This window comes from Canis lupus, chromosome 10 (genome assembly GCF_048164855.1).
Source record: "Canis lupus baileyi chromosome 10, mCanLup2.hap1, whole genome shotgun sequence".
NCBI classification, from domain to species: Eukaryota; Metazoa; Chordata; class Mammalia; order Carnivora; family Canidae; genus Canis; species Canis lupus.
The window spans coordinates 57,219,171-57,232,068 of NC_132847.1; the positions used below are offsets into that span (position 1 = coordinate 57,219,171).

The following is a 12,898-nucleotide window of genomic DNA, read 5'->3' on the forward strand; positions in this document are numbered from 1 at the left end:
CACGCAGAAACTCTGTTCCTCTATAGTGCCATCCCTACCTTTTTGGTTGTTGTCACAAAATTACAGCTTTATACATTGTGAGCACCAAAACATAATAATTATTTTAAATGCATTGGTTTCTGAAATTAGGTAGAAAGCAAAACGTGGAGTTACAAACCAAAGTTGTAGTAATACTAACTTTTAGATTAAGCATTAAAAAAGTATTCTCTTAAATGATGTAGAAAACAAAGGTGGAATTACAAACCCTTTTTACCGTAATACTATGTCTTACAGCTGCCCATGTATTTACCTCTACTGAGATTTTTGTTTCTTCATACACCCCTGAGTTACTGTCTAGTGTCTTTCCATCACACCCTCTAGGACTGTCCAAGCATTACTTGTGGGGCAGATCTAGTGGGAACAAAATTTCTCAACTTCTGTTTCTCTGAAAATGTCTTAATTTCTCCCTCATTTTGGAAGAAAGTTTTGCCAAATATGAACTCTTGGTTCATAGCTGTTTTTGTTTTCAGCACTTTGAATATATTGGCCCACGCCTTCTGGCCTCCAAAGTTTCTGATGAGAAATCTGCTCATAATCTTCTTGAAGATTCCCTGTATGTGAGGGGTTGCTTCTCTTTCTGTTTTCAAGCAATCTCTTTATATTTGGCATTCAAAGGATTGATTATAATGTGTCTCAGTATGGGTTTCTGTGAGTTTATACTTACTTGAAAATTGTTGAGCTTCTTGGTTGTTTTTATTTGTGTCTTCATCAAATTTGGGAAGTTTTCAGCCTTTATTTCTTTTCATATTCTTTCTGTCCCCCTCCTCCGTCTCCTTCTGGGACTCCTATACTATAATGGGTACGTTGGTCTGCTTAATGGTGTCTCACAGATCACTGAGACTCTGTTCACTTTTCTTCAAACTTTTTTCTTTCTGTTTCTCAGACAAAATAATTTCCACTCTTATCTTCAAGTCCACTGATTTCCTCCTGCCTGCTTGAATCTGCCTTTGAATCCCTCCAGTGAATTGTTCATTTCAGTTATTGTACTTTTCAGCTCTGGAATTTTTTGTTTGTTTGTTCCTTTGTAGGTTTTCTAAATCTTTATTGAAATTTCTGTTTTGTTCATACATTGCTTTCTTGACTCTCCACATCTTCCTTTTGTTCTTTGAGCATTTTTAAGACAACTGTTTTAAAGGCTTTGTCTAGTATTATCTAGCACGAGGTCTTTTTCAGGGGCAGTTTTTCTTGACTTATGTATTTCCTCCAAATGGGCCACACTTTTCTGTATCTTTGTATGCCTTGAGATTTTGTTGTTGAAAACTGGATATCTGAACACTAGAAATCAGATTCTCCCAATTTGAGAAAAAACTGATTTTGTTTTTTGATTGTTATAGGCTGTCTCTGTGCCAATGGTAGCCTAAAGTGTAAACTTAAGCTCTCAAGTCTTTCCTGAGCCTTTCCCTGGATATGCATGGCCACTTTCTAATTTCCCTGTATATGCAATTTTTTTTGGAAAAAAAGGGGAAAAAGAGAAAAATGAAGGGGCGAGGGGAGGAATGGCTGCCCTCTAAATCCTCTGGAAGTTACTCTAGATGGGATGGAAGGTGCATTAATGGCTGTCTGTCTCTTCCTCTGTACTTTGGTGATCAGAAGCAGCAATCAGAGCACAGATGCCTGGGGCTGGAAAGGCAGCTCATAAAGAAAGGGCACAGTCCAGAGGTAGGGTAGGCAGGTGATAAGGACAGAATGATATGGGGGCGAGAAGGTGACGGACCAAAGAGTGGCTGGGCATGGAGATGGACTCTGCCTCTTACCTTCATCAGGAGGGCCCTCTCCTTTTCAGCCACCCTTCTCCAGATCTTTGTGACCTGATGGATCTCGGAGTTGAGGAAGCGATTCTGGGTCCGATATGCTTCCATGTCATCCTGGAGAAGAAAACAAAGCATTTGATGTGATGTACCATAAATATCTCCCTGGTTCTCACCCTCAACTGCCAACACTTCCTTCCTTTAGAAATTTCTAATAATGACAACAGAAGAGAAAGTCTAAAAGAAGTAGTATTGTAGACAGCCCCCATCACTAATCTTGATCCCAGCATGATACAGTAGAGAGGGCATCAGGCCTGGAGTTTGAGTCCTGGTTCTGACTTCCTGGCTGGGAGGCTTCACTGAACAAACCTGACCCTCTGTTTTTTCACCTGTAAAAGGGGCAAATACTATTCCACTGGGCAGCTGGGAGACAACATGAGGTAACGTGTCATAACACTAAGTATAGAGACCAAAACAAACATCCAAATAGTGCTTGTTTAAAAAATAAACATACGTAGTCATATATTTGCAATCATACTAAACAATTTTGGATGGAATTTTTTTTTTTACTTATTGTCTTATTTACTTAATGTCTCCTTGTAAATACATTTGACCCTTCAACAACTCTGGGGTTAGGGGAGCTGATCCCACCTCACAACCCACTCCTGAATAGTAAAAATCTGTGTGTAACTTTTGACTCCCTGCCTCCAAAATTTATTTTTTTTAATTTTTATTTATTTATGATAGTCACACACACACAGAGAGAGAGAGGCAGAGACACAGGCAGAGGGAGAAGCAGGCTCCATGCACCGGCAGCCCGATGTGGGATTTGATCCCAGGTCTCCAGGATCACGCCCTGGGCCAAAGGCAGGCGCCAAACCGCTGTGCCACCCAGGGATCTCGCCTCCAAAATTTAACTGCTGATCACCTACCATTGACTGAAGCCTTACTGAGAACACAAAGAGCCAATGAGCACACATTTCATGAGATATGCGTAGTAAATATTGTATTCTTACATTAAAGTAAGCTAGAGAAAAGAAAATACTAAGAAAATCATTAAGAAGAAAAAATACACTGACATTACTATATTGTGTTTATCAGAAAAAAATCTACCTATAAGCAGACCCGTGCAGTTCACACCCGTGTTGTTCAAGGGTCAACCACACTTCTCTATGTTACATAAGCTTTCCAATGATCATTTTTAACGTCTGATGACTATTCTGTTGGGTGAATTTACTGTACCTTAATTATAATCATTCTCCTGTTATTTTTTACTTGGGCCCTGAGTATTTTCAGTTGGTTTTGGTTATGAATAATGCTGTGATATGCATCTGTGCACCTAGAGTTTTCTTTTTGCATGCTGTTCAGTAGACAGAGTGAGATCCTGCTGCTGGGGCATTTGAGGAGAAGCTGGCCAAGCACTGAGGAGGCTCAAACAGGGGCCTGAGCCTCAGAAAGGAGCAGCCACAGCACTGGCTCTGAACCTTCATTTTACTGGGATGGATGTTACAGAAGTAATGGACAATGCATGCTCACAACTATACCTAGCAATTCTAGGACATTCACTAGCCAAAACTCAAGCCCTTTTGCTCCCACTACTCAAGAAATGTACTGGGCTGTAAGTGCATGTGAGAGACACTATTGCAGGCATGACCTTGGCTAGGGCCTGATTTATTTGGAAACTAAGAGCACCACACCAGAGATGCCTGTGGCACCTCATTATCAGGGATGGGTCACGTACGTATGTACAGCTCACATCCTCCCTGGGGTGGGGGTGGGGGGCTGCATTTTGGCCAAGATCCTTCCCAGCCCAGAAGCTCCAATTCATACGCAGGGTCTGCTGCCTTCTGCCTAGATGGTTGACCCAGTGGGAGGGCCACATGCTCCTATGGCTCCTTAGCTAAAAATAAAAGCCCCAGGCTGACTTCATCACATGGCCTCTCACCACTCCACTCTCCACTCTCTCTGTGGTGTCTCCTGTCCTGGCCACCCCTGCTTTTGTATCCCTCACAGTGCCCGGGCTGCAAGGCTTTTGTGCACTCAGGCTGAGTTTGCTCTCTGCTCTCCGTCTGGCCTGAACACAGGTAGTTCCAACTCCTCAGTGCAGACTTCCTTCTACTCTCCCACATGTCTATCCTAGATCAAACTCGGCTCCTTTTTCTCAGAAATGCTGCCAGGGGGTGCCAGCTGCTCCTCTGCACAAGTGTCTGCCCACTTCCTCTCCACAACCCCCACTTTCTTATCCTCATATGGAAGCGTGGTGAGCTTGGTGCAAATCCTCATGTTTGCAGTACGAGGACCAACCTCCTGTGAATATCAGGATTTTCCAGGACCACTCCCCCTTTCTGTGACAGTCATCTGTTTTGGTGTCTGGACATTCACAGATTCATGAACACAAAAGCTGAGCGGGCTCCATACACCATTACCCTGTGCCCCCAACCCGTGCTGAGCATGTCACTCCATTCAATCTCCCTAGCAGCTTGGAAAGTAACTCAGGTGGGATCTCAGAGGCTCTGAAAGGACAAGTATGTTGTCTGAGGTCACACAGCTGTATGAAACAGGGAAATTTCCCATGGCTGCTGTGTGTGTTCTTCCCAAATACCTGGGAAAATATAAAAACTTCCAGGCAAGGGAGGAAGAGAGTTACCAGTTGCCTGAGTTCCTACTATGTGCCAGACCCGTCTCCCTCACACAATTATGTGGAATTTATCTTCCTAATGTTGTGGGCTATGTATTAAAGTACCATCAATCCCATTTTACAGATGAGGAAACTCCTCAGTCACGTGCCTAGAACACAAGAGGCTGGATCCAAACCCAGGTGTGTTCAGTCCACAGCAGGAATCAAAAACTATCGCTGGGTGAAAGCACATCAGTGGAGTCCACTGCTCTATATCACCTCTACACCGCCACTCAGTTCAGCCTCTGTTACCATCCCTTTGTCCTCATCCGGCCCCAAAGACACTCCCTGGCAGTTCCCAGGCTTTGGACATGTTGCCTGGGCCACCCTGCCTCCAGCCCAGATGGCGAGGGTGGGTGTGAGCACCCCTTTGGGGCAGCCATGGGGGCGGGAGGGGGTGGCGTCTGGGCAGCACCCCCCATTCAGCTCATCGCCCTACCTTGAGTGTTCTCCGCAGCTCAGAACTGTAGGGAGGAAAAAGAGAGAGCTCAGAGACAAGAAACCCACCAGACAGTGACCAGTAAGCAAAGGAGGAAAACACAACTGGAGAAAGAGATAGGAAGAAGAGAGTCTGCCTGCCTGCCTTCATGGGGGTCAGGAGCCTGGGAATTCTCTTGGGGAAACGCCACGTGGACCAGCCATGGTGCTAGTGGGGAAGGCAGTGGAAGGGCTGTGGTGAGACCCGTGGTCTAGCTTCAACCCTGCTGCTTGTGCTGTGGGACCCTGGACCAGTCCTTTCCCCTGTTCCGGGGTCAGCTGTCCCTGCCAGAAAAATGTCAGAAATGCTATCACCAACTCTGCCCAGATCCAATATTCAAGAGGTCAATGATTCTGTTCTCAAAATGGCAGCTTCAACAAAGGGGCATTTACTTAAAGTTGCATGCCCTCCATCCCAGGGCAAGTGGGAGATGTGAACATGCTCTGTCCCCAAACTCAAAGACAATGGATTTTTGTTGAGTCTTCTATTTTTCTAGAGCAGACACCTAAAGGCTAATAAATGAGGAACTCTAGCACATGTAATTCTCTTTGGCACCAACACTGGGCCTCTGAGGATCAGCTGTCACGGTATGTTAGGTTGATGGGAGCCCCCTCCTATCTGGGCTTACTGATAAATTCCTGAACATGCAAATCCAGAGGCACACTTGGTCTCCTACGGTGAGTCCATGCTTCCAGTCAGCTCTTGGGGGCAGTCTAGAGGCACCCAAAAGATCTATTTCTCTATACCACCCCCTGCCTCCACACTCCCAACCCGCCCTCCCCCCTGCCCCGGCCCCCAGCTGCTCTATGGGGTCTTCAATTATGGATTCCAGCAGGATGGGCACAGAGAGAAGACTTTGGGCAGGGCAGAGGAGGGTAGGGAAGCAATCTGATGAAAGCAATTTTCCAGCCCCAGAGAGCTTTCTAAAGCTAGCTCCATCTGCATTTGAAAGGATTTAGTTTTTCATTTTGAACTCAAAAGAATCTGATTTTAAAGGGAAAAGATTCAAAGACTGGGTATGTGGTTTTTCATATTGAAGGAAAGGGAACAGAACCTGGGTTTGATGTCATCTTCCTTTACCCCCCTATCAACCCTGTGAGTAGCAACAGTGAGGCTGTTTTTATAGAGAGGTGAGGGACCTTGCTGGAGGTCACCCAGCTAGTAAGAGGCAGAGCCTGGATCCAAACACAGGTCTCCTCGACTTCACAGCTGGGGCAGGGGTCACTGTACCACAACTGCCCACTGGGCTCTCAAAAGCTTTTGGAGTTCTCTTTTTTGCTTCTGCTTCCCCTCTTCCAGCACAGGAGCTCCCTGTGCCACGTACGTATATCTACAAGTACAGCTGCGCGTGACGGGGTTTGGGGCAGGACTGGCCCTGGTTATACAGCTGCCTTTAAGGACTGTGGGGGTTATGAGCCCTGATCCCCAGCCTCAGGCCTCCAGGTGGTTTGGCGGCTCCTGTCCCCACGTCTTAGAGAGGACACTGCCATCCACGGCAGGCATCACACTTAAAATTACATTCCTGTTCCCCAAGCTGTAATTGGTCTCTGTGGGAGGGCACAGCCTCCCCAGGTGAGAGCCACGAGACTGGGCACGGGGGAGGCAGGGATGGTGGCAGTAGTGGGAAGGCCCAAAGAAACTGGAAGGCAGCGGAGCAGACACGGGTCAGAGAGTTCGAGTTCCCTGGGCTGCTCCACCCACACCCCTTTCTCGGCCTCGGCCTTCCTGCACACAGTGGGGAACGCACAAGTGACAGCCTCACAGGGCTGGTGGAGCATCAGATGAGATGATGGGAACAGGGCATGTAGGGCGGTGGCCGCCACACCGCAGACAGTGTCACAGAGGAGACTGCCATGGTTACGAGCAAGTCACAGCCAGCCACGCATTCCCTGGACTGTGTGCTGGGGGAGGCCGCCGGGCACCTCGGGGACTCTCAGGGGCATCAGTGTGGCACCGAGCTGGTCTGGTACTTGGGAGTCCTGACCTCATCTTGTGCTCTTCCACCTCTAATCATACTGTAGACACACCTTCCCTCTCCAGCCACTGATATCAGGAAAAGACAAATTGCACTGGACCTTCTGGTTAAGACAGTGAGACATGTGTAGCAATACTTCCAGCAGGAATATTCCGGTCTTAAGGGTTCTCCCTGCTTCACCTAGGAAACCCCCAGGGCCAAGAGCAGTGCCCTCTCCAAGGGCCGGGGGCCTGGAGGGCGGGGCCCCTACCTTCAGCTGCTCCATCTTCTCCTGCTGGCTCAGGAGGTCCCTGTCGGCAGCCCCCGGGGGCACGGGCGGCTGGGTAGGGGGGTGCGTGAAGTCCTGGGTGACCTTCTCGGAGAGCTTACAGATGACCTGCTGCTTGGCCTGGTTCTTGTCCATGAGCAGCTGCACGTGCTGCTGCAGCTCCTGCACCTGCTGCTCCCGCAGGCTGGCTGTCTGCACCAGGCTGTCCCGCTCCTGCTCCAGGGCCTCTAGCTGCCGGCCCAGCTCTGCGATCTGTCGCACCTTGTGCCGCACCAGCTCCAGCCGGTCTTTTTCTCCTGCCGAGGCCAGGTACGCGCTGGTCGCCCTCTTCTCCTGCTGGGCGGCTTCTAGCGCCTTGTGTAGGATCCTGACCAGCTCCTGGGGGAGAAGGGGGAAAGAAGCATCTTGTGAACTCCATGAACTCGGGGAAGGCCTGGGCGGGGCAGGAGCCTGGGCATCTGCTATCACCCACTCTCCTAACAGCCCTGAGGGGTGGCTAGCATCAGCCTCTGGGCCATCTCAGTTTCTCTTTTTCTGTTCAACCAAGTTTTACCTGGACACATGGTTCCCCAGCTGAAGGCCACATCTCCCAACCAGGCTTCCAGTGGGGTGTAGCCTAATGACAATATTCTGCCTAAGTGGGATAGGAGAAATTATGTGGGTAGCTTCTGGGTCCTATCTTTAAAGCCACCACCACCCACATGCTCCTCTAGTGCGGGGTGCCCTTCCTCCTGGCTGGGAAATGGCAAGACCTGGAGCAGCCACTTTGGGCTCCTAAGCAGAGGGTGTATGCTGAGGACAGCAATGGCGCTACTGGCTCAGAACTGCTCACTTAACCTCTGGATTCTTCCATGAGAAGGTAGGAGAGAAAGAAAGTTCCAGAGTGTTTTAGGCCAGAGTACTCAGAGGCTTGTTTGTTACAGCAGCTGAGCCTATACCCTACATGTCCCTTTCAGAGATGGGAAAACTGAATCCCCGCTGAACAGAGTGGCCTTCAATCCCAGATCATCCCCAGCCTGTGCTCGGTCAGTAATGAAGGCAGCAGATGGCACACTGCTGTGGCTCTTCTTCCAGGCTCCTATGGCGGACCTTACTCATTAATCTCAAAATTCCTTTTCTGGGTCATTGCTATGCTCCATGACTGAGAACATGGTTTCCCAGAGACATGTTACCTGTATTCACACCAAAGTATTCAACTAAATGAATCAGCTGGATAGGGTTATTGCTAAGAATGATTCCATTTTGTTTTTGTTTTGTTTTAAATGTTTTTTTTAAATTTTTATTTATTTATGATAGTCAGAGAGAGAGAGAGAGAGAGAGGCAGAAACACAGGCAGAGGGAGAAGCAGGCTCCATGCACCGGGAGCCCGACGTGGGATTCGATCCCGGGTTTCCAGGATCGCGCCCTGGGCCAAAGGCAGGTGCTAAACCGCTGCGCCACCCAAGGTTCCCAGTTTTACATGTTTTATTTATTTATTTGAGACACAGAGAGAGCGCGCATACACAGAAGGAGAGGGAGAAGCAAGCTCCCTGCTCAGCAGGGAGCCGAAAGTGGGGTTTGATCCCAGGACCCTGAGATCATGATCCAAGCCAAAGGGAGATGCTTAACTGACGAACCACCCAGATGCCCCAAGAATGATTCCATTTTAGAAGAGAACTGCTCTAAATCATGACTTTGAGAAATGAATGGCAAGGTTGAATTAGCATGCATCTTCTGAAACCTGGGGACCACGGACTGTCCCTCTTCTAGTTTTCTCCTTTCCCTCTGGCCATCCAAACTTTACGCTCCACTTGCTGCCAGGCTCTAGGCTGGGTGCGGGGGCCCAGGAGGGAATTACTTAGAGTTCTCATTTTCAAAAACCACCAAGGCTGGTGGGAGCAAAAGTGAACTACCGTAATGGAGTAATTTACTGCAAGAGGGAAGCAAGGGTGTATGTAGATGGGGATACAGAGCAGAGAGCAATGACTTCCACCTGGGATGGAGGTGGGGGGAAGACCAGTATATTCTACAGAAGGGCAGAACAATTGAAGCTGATCCATGAAGAATGAGAAGGGCCAGAGACAGTCAAGTAGCAGGAAGGAGTTAAGGGCTGGAAGGGCTTTCCTCGTGCTGAGTCAACAGCTCCAGCAAGGCCTCAAGGAATGAAAGAGCCTGTGTGGGGCTGTGGGCATTCTTGGGTGCAGCCGGAAGGTGGGGTGGGGAGCTGTTGCAAAGTAAACCGGAATGTTTGGAATGAACTAGCTTCTCAAGCTCTGCTGAGAGAGATCACCATTCCTGTGGCTCCAGGATAACTGAGAAGCTGAGGCCATTTTCTGGTTCAGCTGGGCTTCGGAGATGACCTTGGAAACTGCCCGGGTGAAATAACCAGCAGACACTATTGTGCAGACTCATCTGAGGCTCAGCATCAGGCAGATATCTTTCCTCCAGCTTTGGGAGAGTCAGATCTGAAGCCCATTTCATTACTTCCAGTTGCCTCCCCCTTCCTACTCTCCTCCCAGCCCAGGGCCCCTGCTGCAGAAGGAGACAGGGAGAAAGGAACCAGGGAAGGGACAGAATCAGGGCAGGAAGCACAAGATGAGAAGTGCGAGTGGACGTCAGATTCAGAAAACCTGGCGGCTGGCAGGCCCGGGGAGACCACCTGCCCAGGCAGGTCTCTTTGCTGTCACAGCAGGACACTAAAGCCCAAGAAAGAAGGAAGAAGACAAGACTAAAAGGAGCTGGTGAATCCCCACACCATAACAGAGGACCCCAACTCCTCCTAATCGAGGGTCTTCCACTTCTCTGGGATGTGTGGTTAACAGATTTTGCATGGAAACACTTCTTTCAATTTCTTTAAAAATAGAAATAACCCACGTTCATAGCAGCATTATTCACAACACCCAAGAGATGGGAACAACCCACATGTCCGTCCCCTGATGGTGAATGGATGAACAAAACGTGGCATCTACACACAGTGGAGTATTATTCAGCCTGGAAAAGGAAGGAAATCCTGTTACAGTCTACAACATGGATGAACCTGAGGACATTAGTCACAAAAATGTACCTACACAGCATATAGAAATATTTTTTAAATTTAATGAAGAGGGAAGCTTCATGCTGTTTTGAAGCTGTTCGGGCCTTATGATATGCTATGGCACCTCCCCAAGCAGCACCATCACTGGCAACAGTGCAGGGGGTATTCCTTTTCTGGATGTGCCACAGTTCCCTTGTCCCACCCTCAAGGAGGAACATCCAGCTTGTTTCTAATTCCTACAACTATAAGCAATGCTTTGGGACCCATTCTTAGAAAACAGGAGAGCTGAACAGTGGTCTTTTTAATATTTCTTAATCAAGTTATTGTTTGGCCCATTTCAGATTTTGGTAACAGGCCACAAGTTGTCATTTTATTAAAAAAATATTTTTTTTTCTATTGAAGTATAGTTGATAAAATTTTAAAAGTCAACAAATCATCCTTTAAAAATTAATGCTTTATCTTATTAAAGAGCTGATACTTTATTCACTCACTAAAATCAAGGTGGATGGGCCCAACATTGCTGGGAAAAGAGCACTGGACTGAGAGTCCAGCACATTGGCCACTGACCCCTGTGAGGCTGGGTACCAACAGGGTGCAGGTGAAGGAGCACCAGCTCTAGAGTCCCTGGGGCCTTGGTTGCCATTCCAGGTCCGAGAGGGGGTATTTAAGGAGGGTGTTTCAGGAAAGTGAACTTTGGCTTTGTCATATATACACTGGAGATCATGCTCTACTCCTGGGAGAGCCACTTCAAGGATAAGAGAGAAAGTATGGCAAGTGCCCCTCCCCAAGCGAAAGCAGCCAGGGCCCCTCTCGATCCTCCCTCCCTGCACTCTGAAGTCCTTGTACTCTGGACTCTGGAAAAGGGGAGTGTACATTGAGGTCTCTGGCTGGGGTTCTAGGGAAATAAGAGGCTGCACCTTGCTCCCAATGAGTTTCCTAAACGAATTACCCTGAGTGAGCTAAGTGGGCCCCAGATAGGACCTGGAGGAGTTCATCATTCCCATCAGTCAACAGATGGCCAACATCACTACAAACAATGGGCTTCCATCTGCTGGAGCAGACAACCTTCAGGCTGGGTGCAATTTTGTCAATTGGAGAGCCTGAGTCACCAGGCCAAGCAGCCATCTGGTGCTATTCCAGGAGCCTAAATCTCTTGGGGACCAGCATTGCAAGGGCCTGGGACATATAATGGCCTAGGGGGTACTGGAGTGGTCCTATGTTTTAATATGACACCAGACACAAGTGTATTCGTATTTTCTGAAGAGCAGTTGCGATGCTAATGTCTGATGCTGAGCTGTACATGGAGACCACAGAGGAGGCAGTAGGGCTGGGATGAGTCTTGTACCTGGGGAAAGAGGCCAGGGCCTCAGTCCTGACTCTTCCAGCTGTGTGACCTCAAGCCAGTCAGCCACCTTCTCTGAGCTCCTTGAGCATGGCACAGTGAAAAGGGCAGAAACTCGAGAAGCAGACAGACCAGAGTCTGAAACCAGTCTTGGCTCCTGGGAGAGCCTGGGCATGCAGAATCTCTCAGAGCCTCAGTTTGCTCCTCAGGAAAAGGGGGCTGGTAACTGTTGTGAGGATTAGAGATAATGCATGGAAAGCCTGAGCACAGAGCTACGGCCACACTTCACATTGGTTATATATGCTCTTATCTGCTCTTACCTGAGGGTGGGGACCCAAGGTACATCTGTGCCCTCTACAGCATCCAACAGAGTTTGAGATACAAATTCTTAAAGGACTATTAGCAATGACCATTTGGGTGGCTGAGCCAGGGCAAGACCTCCCATGTCCTCCTGTAGCCTCAGGCAGAGAGTACCTCCCACCAAAGAGATGTAGGAAGGCATCTTATAGATGTGGGTGCAGGGAAGTCCAGGGGACTGTTTGCCCAGCTGAGGAACTGGATTCATAGGGTCTCAGATGGGACAGGTGCCCTCCAATCAGCATTTCCACACATCTAGGGCACCACTGGGCACCCCAAGGTTTTGCAGGCCTCCTCTGTCCTACCTCTGGGCCAAGAGTCCATCTTTTCTCCTTTCCCTCTTTGGTTTTAGTATCTAGGCTGGAGGTAAAATGCCAGAGTCAGTAGGGCTGTGGCTTCCCCCGCCTAATACAGGACAAAGACGTGACCTCTGCCCATCACTGCTAGGCTTCACACTTCTTGGGGATGCTTAAGCACACACATCCATATTTCTGAGTCCCTCAGAGGAGTGTGGCATGCATCATAAGGCTGGAAGGAATCAACAAGGAGGGCAGGGAATGCCACAGTAACAGCCAAACCAATCAAAGCCTACACAGTGGGTGGCTGCTGGGTGCCAGGCACTGGGTTTTATGAATCTACACGCAGGCCTGTCCTATAAGCTGTAACTTGTTTTCACTCCACTTGCCAGGGAGCTCTCAGCAGCCGGGGGAGACCTTGCTCATCTCTAAGAGCTTGTCTTTATTTATTAAGAATGCCACATCCTGGGGACCCCTGGGTGGCTCAGAGGTTGAGCATCTGCCTTTGGCTCAGGGCATGATCCCAGGTCTGGGGATCAAGTCCCGCATCAGGCTCCCTGCATGGAGCCGGCTTCTCCCTCTATGTCTCTGCTTCTCTCTCTCTGTCTCTCATGAATAAATAAATAAATAAATCTTAAAAAAAAAAAAAATGCCACATCCTCCAGGGCAGCACAGCCATTGGGGACAAACCTCAATGAAATCTAG

The 12,898-nt window shown here is 48.6% G+C and overlaps 1 protein-coding gene across 2 annotated transcripts in view; it reads right to left on the minus strand.

The window, feature by feature from the left end:
* Positions 1 to 12,898, minus strand: part of TBC1D2 (TBC1 domain family member 2) — a 50,625-nt gene that overhangs the window by 13,046 nt on the left and 24,681 nt on the right. For both annotated transcript variants that reach the window (XM_072842072.1, XM_072842073.1), the window contains exons 6-7: positions 7,168 to 7,563; positions 1,794 to 1,904 (exon numbers count right to left, since the gene is read on the minus strand). In XM_072842072.1, coding sequence (XP_072698173.1) covers positions 1,794 to 1,904; positions 7,168 to 7,563 — 507 coding nt within the window. The remainder of the gene's footprint in view (positions 1 to 1,793; positions 1,905 to 7,167; positions 7,564 to 12,898) is intronic.